Source organism: Microtus oregoni, unplaced genomic scaffold, assembly GCF_018167655.1.
Source record: "Microtus oregoni isolate MIOR12 unplaced genomic scaffold, Mior012 000031F_ref0000149, whole genome shotgun sequence".
Lineage (NCBI taxonomy): Eukaryota > Metazoa > Chordata > Mammalia > Rodentia > Cricetidae > Microtus > Microtus oregoni.
In genome coordinates this window covers 21,547,650-21,568,440 of record NW_024543090.1, presented here as the reverse complement: position 1 = coordinate 21,568,440, position 20,791 = coordinate 21,547,650, and the positions used below count along the sequence as shown (strand labels likewise).

The 20,791-nt window shown below is 46.2% G+C and overlaps 1 protein-coding gene across 3 annotated transcripts in view; it reads left to right on the top strand.

Moving 5' to 3' along the window:
* The first annotated feature begins 2,338 nt into the window (after positions 1-2,338).
* Positions 2,339-20,791, top strand: part of Pla2g4e (phospholipase A2 group IVE) — a 73,614-nt gene continuing 55,161 nt past the window's right edge. For all 3 annotated transcript variants that reach the window (XM_041679314.1, XM_041679313.1, XM_041679315.1), the window contains exon 1: positions 2,339-2,844. In XM_041679314.1, the coding sequence (XP_041535248.1) occupies positions 2,581-2,844 (264 nt within the window). In that variant the 5' untranslated portion in view covers positions 2,339-2,580. The remainder of the gene's footprint in view (positions 2,845-20,791) is intronic.

Below are 20,791 nucleotides of genomic sequence, written 5' to 3'. Positions count from 1 at the left end.
GTGTATAAAAATGAATAAATAAATGCAAATTTTAAAAAGAGAGAGAGGAGGAAAAGGTGTGTGACATCATGGGTCTTACCATGCCAGGTAAGAACAATTGCATGGTGGGAAGATTTATCTTGGCTCATGGTTTTAGGGGGCTCAGTCCATCATGGCAGGCGAGGCACAGTGGGAAGGTGTGGGGAAGTTCCTGATGAAGCCTCCTTGCATGCATCAGACCAGGAAGCAGGGAGCAGGACCAGAGTCAGTGGTCTGGTTATCACCTCCAGAGGTCTATAACTGCTATGATTTCTGCCAGCTCGACCCCACCTTCTCAAGGTTCCCAGCTCCCCAAACAATGCCACCAATTGGGAACTGTAAAGTATTTTCCAGACCAATAAGCCTCTTCGCCAATGCAATAATCCAAATCAAACCAAATTAGAAAAAGCCCAGGTTTAATGCATGGCAGCCCTCCCTGGTGGCCCTCTGGGAAAACACATAGAGGGGGAAGGAGAACTGGAAAGACCACTGTTCATTCTCTGGGGAGCAGTTTAAATAGCCTGAGGGAGTGGTCTTGACCCTCTCTGGGGAAGAGTCACCATTTGGCCAACTTCCTCGGAGGTGGAGTTTGGACCGAGGCAACTCCCAAGGGAGAGGGCTTGAAATGAAGCTTTCCACCCAACATTCCAAAATGAGTGCCAGGGAGCTAGGGTGACACTTCCAACCAAACATCCCAGACTTCTTTCTTGGATAAGGATGTTAGGGGCTGAGGTGATGCTACTGACCAGACAGGAACAAGTGACCAGAACATGAGCCTATAGGGGATATTTAAGGGTTAAATCACAGGCGCATCCTATGAGGCTGGGTCGCTAGCCTTTCAGGTACAGTGAGCTGCTCTCTATGGAGCTCCACCATGCTTGGTCTATACCTTCAGCTCTGGCCATGACACACACTGGCACCAGATCAGACCCATGGTCAGCTGCCTGTACCCGTGCACCAATGTCATTCTAGGTCTTACCTGAATGGGTGGAGTGGGCAGAGTGTCAAGGAAAAAAGTTTGCTTAGGACAGGCAGAGAATGCATGGAGGTGCCTAAGCTTCCTTTTGCCTTCATCAGGTTCCAACATATTTACCTTTGCTTCTGGGGCTGGAGAGATGGCTCAGGAGGTAAAGTGTCTCCCGTGTAAGCAGGAGGACTTAAGCTCAGCTCCCCAAAATCTACTTAAAATCCCCAACATTTGTCTGTAACTCCAGCACTTTGGGAATGAGGGCAGAGACAAGCGGATCCTAGGGTCTTGCTGACTGGCCACTCTGGCTGAATTAGTAAGCTCTGGGTTTGATGAGAGACCTTGTCTCAGAGTAATAAAATGGAGAGTGACTGAGGAAGACATCCAGAATTGACCTCTGGCCTCCCTATGTACTTGCCCATTCAACACGTGCGTGAACACATGCACACACACACACACACACACACACACGTGTGCATGAACACATGCACACACACACACACACATACCCACACACATGCATGCAATAAAAATTTTAAGAAGTCTTCTAATCTCTCTCTCTCTCTCTCTCTCTCTCTCTCTCTCACACACACACACACACACACACACACACACATACACACATGATTCACTTGGAATCAAGGGCTTTCTGGGTCTTACCTGTGGCTTTCTCTTTAACTTCAAGATAACCTGGCTTCAAATGCCCTTGTCGATTAGAATTCTTCAACCATAGATTTTTTTTCTCTCTCAATCCAAGTTTTCTCTCTCCTTATTTATGACAAATAAAAATAATATAAAGTGCTATATCCATATCTGATATTGACCAGTTTTCTTTTCCTACTTACTGGCCTGCACTGGCCACAGTTCTGCAGGCTCCATACCCCAGAGAAATGGAAAACCTGAACCAATGTGCTTTGTCAGAGCCCTGGAGGATGGCTCAGCCTCAGCGGTCAGGAGAGCGGCCTGCTATTTATTCTAGAAGGCCTGGCTTGCTTTTGCTTTTGTGATTTTAAACGTAATACCACGATGCGTTCTCTTTAAAGCTGATATCATTCATCAAACCAAAGAAAGAGATGAATGAGAGGCAGGGTGAACCTTCTGCTCCAACCCTAGAGGTGGATGTTTGTTTTCAGGGCTCAAAATAGAGATCTGGGGGCGCTGAGGGACAGCAACATCTGAGCAATGGATTTACCTTTCCGGGAATACAGTCTCCTTTAGGACCTGCTAGCCTCGGCCGCCCAGCCGCTCCACCGCCCCCCTCCTCTCTGTGACATATTGAGTTTCGTACTTAAAATAGCTTCTCTGGTGTAGAGCTGGAGACAGCCCCGAGCCCGAATCACGTGGCCCTGAAACGCGGGTCTCCCCTCACCAAACACTACCTGGTGTGGGTTGCGCACAGTGCTAGCTGCCTGCTGACCCTCTGCACGGCAGGGAGCCTTTCTTTCACCAGTGACTGTAGAAGCATTTTTCGAGAGGGGAGCTCCCTTAGCAAAGCTGTGACCTCCCCTCCGTCCTTAATAATTCACCTGACATTTCTCCAGGAGGAACCCGATGGCACCATTCCTTTCTCACAAAGCTCCTGACGTCCTCCTAGGATGCCCCACAAGGACACCTTGCTCTTAAGAATCAGCTTCAGCTCTCCACGGTCTAGCCCGTGCTCCAACGATGCAGACATGGCTGGAAAAATCCAAGCCCCAGAAGGCCACCATGACGTAGAAACCAACATGTTCGTCCCACAGAGCCTACAAGGGGAAGAAGACAGTGGGCCAGGAAGAAACTGCAGTGGATTTGAAGATACACAGGGCCTGGAAACGGCTGTGTGCCCACCTTTACTTCCCATGGCTCCTTGCGGCTCTCAGGTATGTCTGTGTTCTGAGGGGGAAGGGCTCCTGTCGTCCCCCTCCATCCCGCCCCCAACTCTGAATAAGATCACCTGCATCCTTGCAGAGGTCATATTTTGTTCATTTAATATAGATGTCAAATTTTGTTCACTTCTTTCTGTTCTGGATGTGGCCCCTCATCCCCCGCAATCACCTGCCTGTCCTTACTTCTCTGTGTTCAGAAAATCAGTTAACAGAGGTCGTAGCCTTTCACTGATGAGTGTATCTGCTACTCCACCAGGCAGGGATTCACAGCTGCATCTGATGAGACGCTAACGCTCGGCAGTATTAGGCAGCTTTTTTTTCCCCTTTAAGACTTTTTGAAAGCTCTGTGTGTGTATCTATGTAAGCGTACATCTGTATGTCACTTGTGCACAGTTATCCACAGGGCCAGGAGAGGGTGTCAGACCCCCCTTTGGAGCTGGAGGTACAGCTCTAAGTGGTTGTCCAAACACAGGAGGCCAGTGCTCTGAACCACCACGTTTTCAAGGTCATACAGACAGTTTTGAGGAGGTGGTGGTTTGAATATGAATGACCCCCATAGGCTCCTACATTTGAATTCTTAGTCACCAGGGAGTGGAACTCTTTGGTAGGATTAGAAGGATTAGGAGATGTGGCCTTGTTGGAGAAATATGTCACTGGGCGTGGGCTTTGAGGTTTCAAAAGCCCAAGCCAGACCCAGTCTCTGTCTCTCTGTTTCTGTCTCTCTGAATCAGGATAAAGCTCTCAACTACTCTAGCACCCTGCTTGCTGTACCTCCGCCATATTCCCCACTATGCTCATGACGGGCCAAGCCTCTGAAACTGTAAGCAAGCCCCCAGTAAAACATGTTTTCTCTTATGAGACTTGCTGTGGTCATGGTGTTCCTCCACAGCATCAGAACAGGGACTAAGACAGAGGGGTATCTATTTCTGTCCATGGGTTACTGAGAAGAAAGAGTACGGTCATGCTTGTGACAGATCTATCAGAGTGTGCCTGGGACAAACCGCACAGATACACAGTCCACACAGTGGTACAGCAGTGTTGTTCGTGCGGCCGCGTGCAACTCAGAGGGAGTCTGAGGGAGCGTACTGATTTGGTCTTCTCACAGCCCTGCCTATTGGGCAGAGAAGGGAACAGCTTGAACAAGTTCCATCTGATAAACGTAGCACTGCACAAAAGCCAAAGGGCGTCTTTAGGTAACACGGGTTATCTTTCTGCGTCCCTCCGCTGACTGCCAGGGTTTGGGAAGGCCTGGTGATTCACTTTGTGTGACCTCTCTGGCAGTGAGAGGTGGTCACATAGGCCATGGACCCCCTCACCTCCTACAGGCCTTACTGGTCTCTCTCCTTCCCTCTGTCTGGTCCATGACTTGGTGAATCCATCCTGAGCCTCAACCGCAAAGTCATCATGCCTGTTTCTAGAAGATGCCACTTCATACATACACACTAGCATCCACCACACCCCGCAACTCAGCCTCATAATGTAACTTGTGAGAGACGCTGTGGGGTGGCCCAGCCCTCACGAGAACATGACTCCACCCCTTAACCAAGGTGACTGCTCTGTGGATGTATGGGGCCTCTTCCAGGTGATCCTTCTCAGAGTCACAGGTGATGAGCAGCCAAGGGCCGCCAGGACTTCCCGCAACTTCTCTACCCCACACTAGCCTCCCTTTCCCCCTTCCCCCAAGCCCCACTGTTCCTTAGATGCTAGTTCTTGCTCTCCTTCCTCTTCCTGGTGCCACCTTCTTCCCAGAAGTTTGTGTCTGGGAAACTAGGCATGCTCTTGCTATGCAAAAAGGAGAGTCAGGGATTAGGACAGCCTTTCTCCCCTATGCCCTGATAAAGAAGTCGCTGGCCTGTCCTTGCCTGCCCAGCATCCTCCTGACTCACCTCCGAGGCGCAGCTAAGAAGTTACAGCAGCAATTAAAGCGCAGTAGCTCAGTATTGGTCTCATTAGAGTGGTTAAGAGCCTTGCTTGGGAATCAGATGGGGCTCCATCCCTTGCTCTGTCATTTGTCATCCTGTTACCTCAGAAGAGTTCCTCAACTGCTTGGGCCTCCTGCTTCCTTATCTATGGAGAAATAGCAGGTCAGAAGTTGATAAGCTGCTTGGCATAGAGCCCAAGCACCTGAGGCAGAGCAATGGCAGCCACTGTTTCTTCTCTTCTATCTTGGCTATTTTCACACATATTGGGCTCTAGGAATGAGGTGGTACCATGATGCCTTTATCCTTTTTCTGTCTGCTTTATAGTAGAGAGGCCCATTTATCTGGGACATAGACTACCACAGAAAGACATTTAGTTTCTTATACTTCATTAATTAATTTATATTAATATCATTTCAGGTATACTACAATAAAATACATTACATCTAATATTATTTAATTAAACAAGATTTACTTTTTTAAAAGTCCCGTCCACAGTTTCTCCTCCTTCCTCTCCTTTCAGTCTCTCCCTTCAACCCCACCCTCATTCCCACCCCCCCAACCCATTCCTTCTCCGTGTCCACCCAGAGTATCAATAAAACATGGCATAGCAAGTTGCAGTAAGACTAAGCATCTTTCCATGGGCAAGACGACCCAGCATGAGGAGTAGGGTCCCAAAAGACAGTAAAAGAGTCGGATACAGCCCCTGTTCCCACAGTTAGGAGTCCCACAAGAGGACCAAGCTACACAACTGTAACATATATGCAGAGTGCCTAGGTCAGTCTCATGCAGGCTCCCTGGTTGCTAGTTTAGGTTCAGTTGTGGCTGTGAGCCCAGGTTAGTTGATGGTGAGAACTTCTCGTGGTGTCCTTGACCCCTCTGGCTCCTATGCTCCTTTCTCCTCCTCCTCTGCAGGATTCCCGAACTCTGCCTTATGTTTGATTGTGGGTCTCTGTATCTGCCTCCATCAGTTGCTGGATGACTCCTCTCTGATGACAGTTGAGCCAGGCACCAATCTGGTCACAGGAGACAGCCAGTTCAGACTACTTATCCACTATTGCTAGGAGTCTAACCTGGGATCCTCCCGGTAGACTACTGCGAGATTCCCATATTCCAGGCTTCCACCCAACCTGAAATGCCGTGCCCTACAGCCGTCCCCTTAGCACCAGACCCCTCCAGTGCCCCATCCCAACCTGATCACTCATGTTCCCACCTCATCTGTCCTCAGTCTACTCATGAAATCCCTTTTATTTCTCCTTTCCAGGGAGATCTGGGCACCCCCTGCCCCCTGAACTCTCCTTGTTCACGAGTCTCTCTGGGTCAGTAGATTGAAGCATAGCCAACCTTTACTTTAACAGCTAATATTCACTTACAAGTGCATACACACCATGATGGTCTTTCTGTATCTGGGTTACCTCACTCAAGATGACATTTTTCCTAGTTCCATCCATTTGACGTCAAATTTCATGATGTCATTGTTTTTAACAGCTGAGTAATACTCCATTGTGTAAATGTACCACATTTTTTTTTTTTTTACTCATTCCTCGGTTGAGAGACATCTAAGTTGTTTCCAGATTCTGGCTATTACAAATAATGCTGCTATGAATAGTTGAGCAAGTGTCCTTATGCTATGACTGAGCATCCTGTGGATATATGCCCAAGAGTGGTATATCTGGCTTTTGTGATAGATTGGTTCCCAGTTTTCTAAGAAACTGCCATACTGATTTCCAAAGTGACTGTACAAGTTTGCACTCCCACTGCAGTGGAGGAGTGTTCCCCTTGCTCTCCATCCTCTCCAGCATGAGCTGTCACTTGTGGTTTTGATCTTGGCCATTCTGACAGGTGTAAGATGGTATCTCAGAGTCATTTTGATCTGCATTTCCCTGATGGCTAAGGATGTTGAACATCTCCTTAAGTGTTTCTCAGCCATTTGAGATTCTTCTGTTGAGAATTCTCTGCTTAGATCTGAACCCCATTTTTAATTGGATAATTTGGTTTGTTGATGTCTAGTTTCCTGAGTTCTTTATACATTTTGGAAATCAGTCCCTTATCAGATGTGGTGCTGGTGAAGATCTTTTTCCATTCTGTAGGGTGCTATTTTGTCCTATTGATGGTGTCCTTTTCAGTTTCAGAAGTCCTGTTTATTAAGTGTTGAACTCAGTGTTTATGTTATGGGTGTCCTGTTCAGGAAGTTGTCTCCTGTGCCAACACATTCAAGGCCATTTCCCACTGTCTCTTCTATCAGGTTCAGTGTATCTGGATTTATGTTGAGGATTTTGATCCACTTGGACTTGAGTTTCGTGCAGAGTTAAGTAAACAAGATTTACTTTTAAAGATTCTCTCTCTCTCTCTCTCTCTCTCTCTCTCTCTCTCTCTCTCAGTATTTATTATTATTATTTTTAAAGACAAGGTCTCTCTACATAACCCTGGCTATCCTGGAACTCATTGTGTAGACCAGGCTGTCTTCAAACTCACAGAGATCTGCCTGCTGCTGCCTCAGGAGTGCTGGGATTAAAGCTGTGTGCCACCATGCCTGGCTTAAAGTCTCTTTTAAGATATACAGGAGTGGGGCTGAAAAGATGGCTCGGCAGTTAATAGCATATACTACTCCTCCGTGAGATCCGGTTCAGTTCATAGCCTCCTTGTGTATGTAGAAAATGAAACTACTAGAAAATAGAATAACAGTGCCAGAGCCCAAGGAAGGCTGTAGGAGGGAAGACGGAGGGAGGAGGCCAACAGGCAAGGACGAGCAGTTAGACAGGAGGGTAGAATAGCTTCTGCTCTCACGCAGCACAGAAGGATAGCTATGAGGGTTCAGGAGATGTGACATCTTCTTCTGGTCGCTTTGGGCTCCTGGACGCACATAAACATACTCGTGTAGATATACACACATGCACATAATTAAAATAAATCTTAACAAAATAAATAATTAAATCTATTTAGAGGTTGGGGTGATAGCTCAGTAGTAGAGCACTTATTCAGCAAGCATGGATCCTAGGGTTCAATTCCCAACATCACATACACACACCTAAACAAACCACCAAAATTATTTTATTTTAGCATGTAGCAACTTCATATATTTATGGGACACAGTGTGATATTTAAGCAGATGTACCTATCACCTCAGACATTTGTCATTTCTTTATGTTAGGAAGAATCAAATTCCTGTATTAGTTCTTTGGAAATAGTCCCTTATTTGTCATCAGTCACAGCTGTCCTCCTGGTTGTATGACAGCAGACATTATGTCATTGCTTCTGTCCAATTGCTCCCCTCTGCCTGTTGGCCTCCCTTGCTCCATCTTCCCCCTGTTTTCCTCCTCGGGCTCTAGCATCCCTTATTCTGTTCTCTGGTAGTTTCATTCTCTGCATATGCAAGTAGTTTCTTAGCATGTTTGAGAAACGACCAGGTATTGGTGTCGCACACCTTTAATCCCAGCTCTCAGGAGGCAGAGGCAGGCAGATCTCTGTGAGTTTGAGGCCAGCCTGATCTACAGAGTGAATTCCAGGACAGCCAGGGCTACACAGAGAAACCCTGTCTTGAAAATGAACAAACAAAAGAAAAAGTTTGGAAAACATTGAGTGGCAAATCCACTGAAAACCATCCAACCCAGTGCGTACTCGTCCCTTTCAGTTTTTTTCCCTTAGATGATATTTATACATTTATGCTTACAATATTTAGGCATATCTATCCCAGGGTATTTTTTAGACTAAAATTAAGGTATATTTTCTAGATTACAGTCTGAAGTCTGTAATTGCATTTTGTGTTTGTGGGTGTAGCAGTGGAAATCAAACCTAGGGTATCAACAACAGTAGGCAAGTGCTCATACCAAAGGGTTATATCCCTGGAGCTTCGCTATGCCGGTCCTGATGGCTGGTTCATATTTCACAGTGTGCACGTAGGCTCTGTAATGAGGCTCTGTAGTGAGTGGTCAGTTTCCATGACATTTTTCAGGTGTCCATGCATTAAGACCTTGTGAAATATCTAGCGATTAAATGGCCACAGTCACATCTAGATCTGCAGGAGGGCAAGCTTGGCTGGGAAGATGTGAACACAGCTCAGTGGGGTCCTTGATTATAACCACATGGTGGCTTTGGAAGGAACAGTCCACCAATTTCAGATGGCTTCTGGTCAGTTCTCTGTGTTGGCCTTTGAAGGGTTCTGTCCAGGCCCACCGCTGCGGACTATTCTTTCTAGACAGCATAGAGCCTCCAGTAAATACTGGCTCATCAGGCTGGCTGGGCCTCACTGCTTGGAGCTCCAGTCCCTGCCCTGAATTCTTGGGTAACTCTTCACGGGCTTGCCACACTCTGCTGAGAAAACCAGCAGGCACATCAGAATACATTTCTTGAGCAAATATTTACAGAGTTCCCAGTATGTGCTTAGGATTGTTTCAGGGGTGGGAGACAGTGCTGAGCAGGTCGTGTGAGATCCAGCCTTCATGCCACCTACATGTGTGTCCTCAGGGAGAGAAGCCTGGGAATCGCTATGGCACTCTTCTGATGTCTAGGACGAAGCACTCAGCAGCGAGTGACTAACAGCAGAGAAGCCCTGGCAGGCGGACTCGGCATATTTGAATGAGAACCGTGAGGAAGAGAAGAATGATGGGAAAATGTTCCCAAAAGAACCAAGTATAAAGAAAGGTCCTGGGGTCGGCACAAGGGTCATTGGTTCTAGAAACGTAAAACCCCAGTGTCCGGTGGGCATGTCAGGGTCAAAAGTAAAGTTGGAGCCATCTGCTCCAGAAGCTGCAGAAGCAGTGTTAGCTTCCTTCTGAGGTCCAGGGAAAGCTGCCAGAGGGATTCAGTCTGGGGGAACGATTTCATCTGTGTGTGGTACACACTTGGGAGGTAGTGGAGGATGCTACCTGGTAACAGGAGGACCAGGAAAACAAAGATGGCAGCTTTAGCTGTGGCCTGGTGAGGGGTAGTAGATTTGGGGCTCTTCTGAGAGTAGAGCCTACCAGACTCAGTGACTCCTAAATAAGCCATCACAGATATTGCTTAGCTTTTTGCCTTTGTAACTGCTGGGCCCCATTACTCAGGTAGGGGACCCCAGGGTAGGAATAGCTTGGGGTAAAAAGGACTAGAGGTTTCTGTCTTAGACATTTTTTGTGCAGAGAATTGAGCTCAGGGCCTTGAACATGCTGGACCATGGTGTCCTACAGCTGAGCTATGTCCCCAGTTCTTGTCCTGGACGTTGGAAATTTGAGACACCCTCAAATAGAAGTGTCAGGTTGTTCAACTGAAAAACTCAGGGAGATAATCTATAAGAATACATGAAGTAGAATGCAGATTTTTTTTTTGAGACAGGATCTCATGGCGCCCAATCTGCCACTGAACATGCTATGTAGCTGAGGATAGTCTTGAACTCATGATCTTTCTCTCTTCCTCCCGAGTGCTGGGGTTGCAGTCCTGTGCTGTACTACCATACTCCGCTCCTGGGGTGCTGAAGGTCAAACCCAGGGTTTCTCCCCATACTAGGCAAGCCCTCCGCCAACTGACCTACATCACCAGTCCCCAAATACAAACAGCTTTTAAAGCCATGGCCCAGGCTGAGATTTAATGGACAGGGCAGAGACAGAGGAGGCAGAATTCTGCACTCTCCTGATGTCTGCCATCAGACACCCAACTGCAGAAAAGTCATCAAAAGAGTCTGAAGGCTGGCTGTGGTGGCACATACTTACAGTCTCACCACCTGGGAGGCAGAAGCAGGAATGTTGGGAGTTGAAGATCAGTCTCCCCCGTGTGCCAAGACCTGGCCCCAAACTAAAGTCTGTTGACATGCACGAGTAGATTGTAAAGACATAGACAACAAGGTTGGAATGAACCAATGAGGGAATGTGGTGGAAGCCAAGAGGTTTTTTTTTTCTAATCATCCCATCATGCACTGTTGTCCTCCTGAGAGCAGAGGTGGTCCAGAAATACTTTTAGAAAGCCGAAACTCCAGGGCCACTTGCTCACACACCTTCCCTCTTCCCCAGCAGATGCTGGCTGCTGTCCTGAGCCGCTCCCAGCTTCCCACTATCTCCAACATCAAAGTTCATATCTGCACCTGACTCCAGAGGCCCCACCCCAGCTCCCACCCTGCAGGGTTCACACCCCATGGTCCACAGCTCACACCCTTCCCTCCTGGCAAGACCTGCCCTACTCTAGGCCACCTACGCATGGTGAGGCAAGCTCATTCCACTTCTCTTTCCGGGTTCTGCTGCCTGCCTTCCTGGAGTAGAAGTCTGTCCTCCACACCTTGCCTGCATGTCAAGATCCAGCTCAGGGCTCACTCAATCGATTTCCATTTTGATACTTGATGGAGTTTCTTCAGGACCATCCCTCTGTGTTGTCCCAGGTCACTAAAGCCTAATGAGTCTCTTCTGTCTCATCCTTCTGTCCACTCCATCACCATATCTAGTAGGTTTTTCTCAGGCAGTCTTGAATCCCATCTCTCCTCGTGCTCCTTGACCCTGGCCTGGGCCATTGTTTTTGTTCTCTGCCCTAGCCACTTGCAGCTCCTCTTCTGCTCCCCGTCCTGCCAAGCCTGCACTGCCCCCTAAGGCAGAGTGAGCTCACAACATCTCTCTGCTTACTACCTTGAAGTGGCATCCATCCCTTATGATAAAATGCAAATTTTTTTACCATGGCTTTCAAAGTCACCTTCCGGATTACTCTCTATGCTTCAGACACAGGTGTAGAGTTGTGTACCAGCCTTTCCCGCCTCTCAGTTCTTGGGATGCACCCTTTGTCTGGGAGGCTCTTCTCTGAAGCCCACACACAGCTAGGTACTAACCTTCTCTTAGCTGACGCATGAAGGTTACCCACTCTGGGAGGCCCTGATTCTTCCCGCAGTCAGAGCCAACTCCTTCCTGTTATGGTCCTTCATGGCATCCCGTTCTCCTACTTAATACCTGCACAGCTGCTACTGATAGTGGTTGGTGTTTATTTCCTCTTTATCTAGTGAATCCACGTCACCAGGAGAGACAAAAGAGCAGCTGTCTTAATCATTTTGATATCTGCACTCCATAACAACATAGTCCCAAGCACGGGCAAGGCATTCAAATATTTTTGTCATAATGAGGAAAGTTTTTCCTACGGTCTGGAGCCCACCTAAACTTTAGTTGTCCTTCAAATTCTCTTACAATTAGTTTCTTTTATTTATTTGTCGTGTAGGAAAAAATAATAAAGCCATCAATAGCTACACACTATTAAGATTCATTATAAGCAGAATCTGCATGGTAGTCTTGCAACCAGTGTGTGTGTGTGTGTGTGTGTGTGTGTGTGAGAGAGAGAGAGAGAGAGAGAGAGAGAGAGAGAGAGGACAAAGATAAACACAAATGGAGACACAGAACATGTGAGAGTTCTGAGTGTATATTCTTACACCTAGCCTGTGAAATGAATATTACTGACCCAGTTTTACACAGGGAAAAATGAATCAGAGAAAACAATTGCCTAACGCCACCTAGCTAGACTCCAAACGTATCTCCTTTACGTGTGTTGGCGAGGGTTTTGTGTCTCCAACCATCTGGGAAGTTGTTTTGTTGTTGTTGCAGGCTTTTGGTCAGAGGTATCTTTGGTTTATTTTTTGGTGTCCTCCACCTCCACCTCCGCACTGCAGGTGCTCCTGAGATGTCCTTTGTGCCACTTGTGAAGGTGTGTCTGCCAGCAGGTGAGAGCTTCTGGACAAAGGGTTCCATGTTTCTGCCACCATTGTGTGAGAGATGAGCTATATAATTCCGAGAAAGGTGAGGGGCTGCCCCCAGATCCTCACTTCCAGGGGCCCAAAGGCCAACTTCCTCTCTGGGCTAGTTGGCCCTGCCCTGCCCTGTCCTTGCTAACTTGTGAAATTGCTACAATTGCCATTTGTTATATGAGGTATCCAAGATTATCCTGGCTTCTAGAAGGCCTCTCCCACAGGTGCCTCAAGCAGCTATAAAGATTACAGTTGTCCTCAGAATCTGGGGCATGGCAAGAGAGTACTAGGATTGCACAGCTGAAATAGATTGTCCAGATAAAGGCCAGCCTCCTGCAAATTTTCCAGATAAAGGCTAGGCTCTTGTAGATTTTCCAGATAAAGGCCAGGCTCCTATAGATGCCCAGACAAAGGCCAGCCTCCTATAGAAGTCCAGACCAAGGCCAGGCTCCTATAGATGTCCAGACCAAGGCCAGGCTCCTATAGATGTCCAGACCAAGGCCAGCCTCCTATAGATGCCCAGACAAAGGCCAGGCTCCTATAGATGCCCAGACAAAGGCCAGCCTCCTATAGATGCCCAGACAAAGGCCAGGCTCCTATAGATGCCCAGACAAAGGCCAGCCTCCTATAGATGCCCAGACAAAGGCCAGGCTCCTATAGATGCCCAGACAAAGGCCAGGCTCCTATAGATGTCCAGACAAAGGCCAGGCTCCTATAGATGTCCAGACAAAGGCCAGCCTCCTATAGAGGTCCAGACAAAGGCCAGGCTCCTATAGATGCCCAGACAAAGGCCAGGCTCCTATAGATGTCCAGACAAAGGCCAGGCTCCTATAGATGTCCAGACAAAGGCCAGGCTCCTATAGATGCCCAGACAAAGGCCAGACTCCTATAGAGGTCCAGACAAAGGCCAGGCTCCTATAGATGCCCAGACAAAGGCCAGGCTCCTATAGATGTCCAGACAAAGGCCAGGCTCCTATAGATGCCCAGACAAAGGCCAGACTCCTATAGATGCCCAGACCAAGGCCAGCCTCCCTGCCCAGAGCAGGGATCTTCTCAGGGTCTCCCAGGCAGGTTCCCTCTACTTAGTTCCAGCCATGAATGTGTACTGTTCCCAGGTGATTTACCTGAGTGTTGTTTGGTTTGGTTTTTAGGATTAAGGTTCAGGCCTCACAGTCTCTATCACACTGAACTTTCCCCAGACCTCTTCTCACGTTTATTTTCAAACAGTTTGACTAAATTTCCCAGACTGATCTCGAGCTGGCTCTGTTGCTCAGGTGGGCCTTGACCTTACGATCCTGCTGCCTCAACCTCTTACATGTCTGGGATACAGGCCTGTACCACCAAGTGTAGCTAAGGGTGGACATTTGAGTAGGAGAAGGAGGACCCAGATGTAGATAGTGGGTCAGTTGCTTCCTTCCCTTGGTGGAGCTACCTGGCCACACCCATGCCCTCTTAGAGGATGAGACAGTCTCCCCATGTGCTTTCCTCAGGGTTGACATAATTAAATATGTGGCCTGGTAGCCTGGAACAGGGGAGGATGAGAAAAAAGAGGCAATCTTGAAAGGACCCCAATTTCCAAATATATCATTTTTTGCTTCATTTATTTAACATATAATAATTTTTGTTTTTTTCTGTTCATATATTTTCAATGTAGACATTGTAATATTTTAAAAGTTTTCAAAATAAAATAAAGATTACTAGCAATCTTATCATTCAGGGATGACATATGAACCCTTAGTGTGTTTTCTTTTAGTCTTTTTTCTAGGCACATACCTTCACAGAAATCAATGTTGCTTTTGCATACACATATTAATTATGTAATATTGGATTTGTTTAGAAAATTAATTCTTCCTATTATTTTCTTCTGTTATTAGGAAATAATATACCACTAAGGTATATTATTATATATATTATTTTGCATATAAAATTAGGTTTCTAATTTTAAACTAATTTGTGTTTTTTATTGTTGGTTTTGTTTGTTTTTTTGTTTTTTGCTTTTTTGAGACAGGGTCTTTTTATGTAGTTCTTTCTGTCCTGGTAATTGGCGTGTAGCCCAGGCTGGGCTCAAACTCATGGTAATCACCCTGCCTCAACTTCCCAAGTGCTGAGATTACAAGTGTGTAACGGGACACCCAGCCAGATTTCTAATTTCTGATGTTAATAACATTGCCCAGAGCCCTAAAAAATGTGTCATTAATATGCAAATTACAACAATGCCTCTTCTGGCTAAGCTGCAGAATATCCAGCCAGAGATGCTATGGGTGACTGGGTGGGACTGACGGCTGTCTCTATTCATCTGCTACTAGGTTAGAGCCTGACCAACAAAACAGACACAGAGAGGCCACAAGAGTAATGCTAAATCCAGCACCTTTGAGACTGTGTGTAAGACTTCATGTTCAACTGACTCCTAGAAATAGAATTGCTTGGTCAAAAGTCATACAGGCTTTACATATTAAAATAGCCAGGTCTGGGCAGTAGTGGCTTTGATCCCAGCACTAGAGAGGCAGATGCCGGTGGATCCTTGGGAGTTTAAGGCCAGCCTGGTCTACATGAGACCTTATCAAAAGAAAGAAAGAAAGAAAGAAGGAAGGAAGGAAGGAAGGAAGGAAGGACCACCAAGTTGCCCTGCAAATGTTTGTTCTCTTTCCATTAGAACAGTAGTTATACTTTGTGGGGTCTCCCTCATCACTCCCACCCCAGTCCTCTCAACTTTTCCTTGCAAGTTGACACTTGAAAAATGGCATTCATTTTTTAAATTTCAAGTTTTTCAGTATTAGAAATACAGTCCTATGCATTTCTTAGATGATCCATTTACTCCTAAACTTTTGAATGTGATTATCTAAGCAGAGCTTTTAAGTATCTTAGTGCCTGGGCCATACACCCCACCAATGAATACTTCAGAACCCCAGGGAGCCAAGCAGAAAGAATTTTCTTTTAAGAGATCCAGACCATTCCAGAAGGCAACAAATCTTCCTTCAGTCTTTCTGTGTGTTGTGTGTGTGTGGTGTTCATGGTGGATGTGTGTCAGGGCATAAAAATGTAAGTGTGTGTACTCACAGAAGTCAGAGGGGACTTCAGGTAATAAATAGCCCTTCGCTTTGTCTTTTTGAACCAGGGGCTCTCTCTCTCTCTCTCTCTCTCTCTCTCTCTCTCTCTCCCTCCCTCCCTCTCTCTGGCTTGGAACTCATGAACTAGATTAGACTGGCTGGCCAGTGAGTCCCCAGAGATCCACCTGTCTTCTCCTCCCTAGGCTGGGTTTGTAAATGTACCTACGTGGCTGGCTTTTTTGGTTTTTATAATTCATGAAACTCAAGTCCTCGTATCTGTAAGACAAGTACTGTTCTGACTAAACTGTCCATCCCTTCCTTTCAGTCCACTCAATTGCTTTTGAGTATTTCTTTCAAAGAGAGTTTTGTTTGCTGGGAAAAATGAATCATCATAAATTTGGCCTTTTCTGTTTTTGTTTGTTTATTTTGTTAACAGGGTCTCACTGTGTAGCTGTGTAGCTTTGTAGCCCAGGCTGGCCTCAAATTTATAGAGAGTCACCTGACACCATAGCACCAGGGTTACAGGAGTATGCCACCATACCCAGTCATGACAGATATTTATACAACTTGACTTATTCTGTACAGTTGTCTTAGCATAAAGAATCTTAGTATGTATGTGGTCAGAATTACGCACTTATTTCTCTTCTTTATTGTGTCTCAGATTTACTTTTTCTTTCTTTCTTTCTTTTCTTTTCTTTTCTTTTTTTTTTTTTTTTTGAGACAGGGTTTTTCTCTGTGTAGTCCTGGAACTCACTCTGTAGACCAGGCTGGCCTCAAACTCAGAGCTCTGCCTGCCTCTGCCTCCCAAGTGCTGGGATTAAAGGCATGCACCACCACTGCCTGGCTCTACTTTTTACATTTTTTTTTTTTTGGTTTTTCGAGACAGGGTTTCTCTGTAGCTTTGGTGCCCGAACCGGAACTAGCTCTTGTAGACCAGGCTGGCCTCGAACTCCCAGAGATCTGCCTGCCTCTGCCTCCCGAGTGCTGGGATTAGAGGCGTGTGCCACCACCGCCCAGCTACTTTTTACATTTTTAAATTAATACTTTTGCACTTTAGTGTGGGGAAGTGGCTGGGTGATGGTGCCATGACTCCCATGTGGAGGGCAGGGGACAACTTACAAGCTGCCCTCCCCTTCCACCACATGGGCTCCCAATATCAACTTCGGGTCTTCTGGCTTAGAGCATCTGGAGAGGTGGCTCAATCGTTAAGGCAATCCAGGTTCGATTCCCAGCCCCGACATGTGGCTTACAACAGTTTGCAACTCCACATCCAGGGGATCTGACACCATCTTCTGATCTCCTGGGGCACCAGACACATAAGTGTTACACACACATGCAGGCAAAAAACAAAAAACAAAAAAACATACACATAAAATAACAAAACAAATAAATCTGAAACAAAAGTTTTAAACTTTATTTTGTGCTTTTTCACTGATTTAAAAAAGTTCAAGGGTTAATTTTATTTTATGTGAATTAGTGTTTTGCCTGTGTGTGTCTGTCGGAGCCCTGGGACTGGGGTTGTAGCGAGCTGCCATGTGGGTTCCGGGAACTGAACTCACGGTGGATTTGAGGACGACCTCAAGTTGCTGACCCCTGGCATTAGGTATGTGCCACCATACCTAGTCTCACCCCAATTTCACATCTTACTCCCTCATAAATGATGACTAGAATAATAACCAGTTGAAAAGTGAGATACGGTTTTAACTTACTTTTCTTTAAGTAACAAAATGGGACCAGTGTTTATTTTTCAATCTAACTTATCATGGGAAAGCCATCGTTTTCATATGTAGATTTCCTGTACAGACACCAGTGACATGACCTCTGACACTTGAGGCTTTAAAGACTGCAACTTTAAAACACATTTATTGGCATAAATAGAATTATTATTAGAATTAATTTTTATCCTTAATCATATCTATTTTGCAAGTTCACTGAATTGGTTTTTTTTTCTCCATTTTCACTCTTCTGCATAAATTTTGGAATCTTTTGAACCAATACTCCCCAAGCTCTTAGTAGAAAATTTGATTGTGTTAAACATATGGATTGATTTAGGAAGATGCTACAGTATTATTTTTGTCTTCAATTATATGATGTCTCCATTTTTCAAGTGTTTGTGTCTACGAGCAACTTTTTAGCTTTCTACAGAGTTTCTGTTAATTTTTTAAATAATTTCTATGGAATATTCTCTCTTTCTCTCTGTCTCTCCTCTCTCTGTCTCTCTCTCTCTCTCTTTCTCTCTCTCTCTCTTTCTCTCTCTCTCTCTCTCTCTCTCCCCAGAGTCTTTTGTATCTTTAGCAGGTCTGGAACTCCCAATAGACCAAGATGACCTTGAACTCATAGAGATTCAATGGCCCTTGCTTCCCTGTGCTGGGTTAAAGGCGTGCACCACCATGCCCAGCATAAGGGGATATTTCATCTCTTGCATCTCTTGTGGCTACTATTTTTATGGGAAAATTTACGATGCTCACTTATAAGCATCCCTCTTTATTATACCATCACTAGTAAATGTATTAGATTTGTTTATTAGATTTATCGCTCATCACTACGAAAATGAATAAGCCAGATCTGTACTTACAAAGGTGCATGAGTCTCTCAAGCAGAGTGAGTGGAGAAGAAAACGTGTTTGTAGCAGATTACACACTCAGCGTTCTTGGTGGTGGTGGTGGTTTTGAGACAGGATCTCGTACAGCCCAGGCTTTCCTTGAACTCTCTATGAATGACCTCAAACCCTTGAACCTCCTTTCTCTATCTCCCAAGTGCTGAACTTACAGACATGGGTCCCCACCTCCAACTATGGGATGCATAGTCCGAAAGGATATCATATATAAACCTTTAAAACACTCAAAATCTATTCACTGTAGCTTGGAAATCCATTCGTATGCGGACAAAGAGTGAGGAGTGTGGCCATCCAGGGCTGCTGCAGATTGGGCTTTTCTTGGGAAGACACAGGGAATGGGGGCAAGTGGCTTTTTCCCTAGGGGCTTCTATGCTGTTCCAGAGTTAGTTTTCTCAGCTGGGTAGTGGATTGTCTCCTGGGTGTTCACTTGATCGTTCTTTATGAACTTTGCATATCCTTGCTTAATACATTTTTAAAGTGGGGAACTCGGATTAGAAGATACACAGGTAAGGCATGCTTTTCTAGGGGCAGAAAAGCCAGTCAGGCTGTGCCTCTTCTCTCTGACCTCCCTGACTTTTCTCTATCTCCAGCATCTCGCTGCCTGAAAACTTCAGAGTAAAAAGGAAACCTGAAGCCCAAGTGTTGAGATCATTTGTGAACTCTTTTGAAATTTGTTTTGTTTTCTTCTTCATTGTTGTTGTTGTATTTCGAGACAGGGTTTCTCTGTAGCTTTGGAGCCTGTCCTGGAAATCACTTTGTAGACCAGGCTGACCTTGAACTCACAGAGATCCTCCTGCCTCTGCCTCCCAAGTGCTGGGATAAAAGTCATGTGCCACCACCACCCAGCTTGATTTTTTTTTACTTCACTTAATTAATATACATTTTATTCAACATGCAATAATTGCACATATTTCTGGGGAATTTGGAAATTCTTATCTGAACTATCTCAGGCCATGACTTCATTTCCTGTGGCTCTGCTGCCACCTGTGCCTTCCTTTGTCCTATCCTGCCTCAGCCTGTCCTTTGCCCTTTCCTCAAGGCCAGCAGCTGCCACCCTGGCCAGGAGCCACAGTGCATCCCCTCTCTGGCTCTAGGCAGGACAGTGACCAACACACCTTCTCTCCACAGATACAAACACCAGTGTGGGAATGTGATGAGTCACGGGCCCATCCAGAGGCCTTCCCATCGCCAATGTGGTGGGTGGACGTGTGATAGTGTTGATTTCCAGAATCAGGGACAAAGGCAGAAGAATTCAGTACAGAACACACCACACACCACACACACACACACACACACACACACACACACACTCACGGCACCACTCTGTCTTCATTTCTCGCCTTCCTTCAGACAGAAGCCAAAGTGGAGACCGGCCACAGAAAGGGGGGGCGAGGGTGTCCAAACTGCTTCGACACAAGAGGCAGAGTAATTGAAGTCAAATTTGTGCAAGCTAAAGCAAATAAAAAGTGCCTTTGTATTGTCCCCTGCACCTGTGGCTTCACCCAGGTGTCACCCGGATTACTGCCTTGGTGGCGGAGTCAGTAGCTAAGGCTGCTGGGGTGTCCTTTGTCACACCACTCCTCCTGCGGTGTCTGAACATCTGCCCCTGGCTTTAGCTCAGCACAGGCTCAAACCCAAGGTCACCACAGATGGATTAAAGGAAGAGGCTGGGCAGGGACTGAGGGCTTGGCACCAAGTGGGACCCATCATCCCACAAGGCCTCACTGTGTCCCTAGAACCAACTCAGCCACTCTTCCTTATATTCAGTGCAAATGACCTTGGACCTCAAGATCAACTAAATTCCACAGGAAATTCCCCGAGTGCTTCCTTGCCCACGACCATTTATGAGGCTGACATCATCCCAAGTCTGGCTGGGCCAGTGGGGCCAAGTCTTATGTGGACAGTTAGAATGAGCCCCACAGGCTGGGTGCTCTCGTCTGATCTGGTACGATGGACTTCTTCACCTGTGATAGGGGCCTTTTCTTGCCAAAGGACTGTGTTCAGGAGAGAACAGAAGCAACCTCTGTATACACTGAGGACGTGACTGCTCCAAGATATGGTTGAGGGGAAGGTTTTTATTATAGGTATGAGAGAGAGCGTGGCCAGAGGCATCTGGAAGAGTCCAGGGCAGAGGGAGGAAGTAGTACACTGAACGTGACTGCAGATAGACCAGTCTGTGAGAGAAGAGAGAGAAGGAGAGGGGACGATGAAAAGGATGAGGGCAAAGGAGACCAAGAGAAAGGGGACAAGGGAAGAAGACAAAAGAGAGGATATGGCCAAAATGGTGGAGTTACATGGGAATGGGAAGTTGGGGAAAGGAAGCTCAGGAGATAGAGAAGTTTAGGGTAGGGTCAGGGTGTGAAAAGTGAGAAGAGCCACAGTTGATTTTGATGCCAAGAAAGCCTGGAAGCCAGTAAGCACTTTGGTATGCTTATAGGAAACACAGATAGCCATTGGTCCCAAGTTTCTTTCAGACTTGACGACTTCCAGTTGCACACAGATGCACAGAGAAACAATCAAACACAAACAAGCACACAAAACAGATGAACATGTGTACACAAAGAGGCACACAGACATGCAGACAAGCATACAAAAAGGAAGGGCACAGACACACACACACACACACACACACACATAGACACACACTTATACACACAGACACACACATAGAGATGCA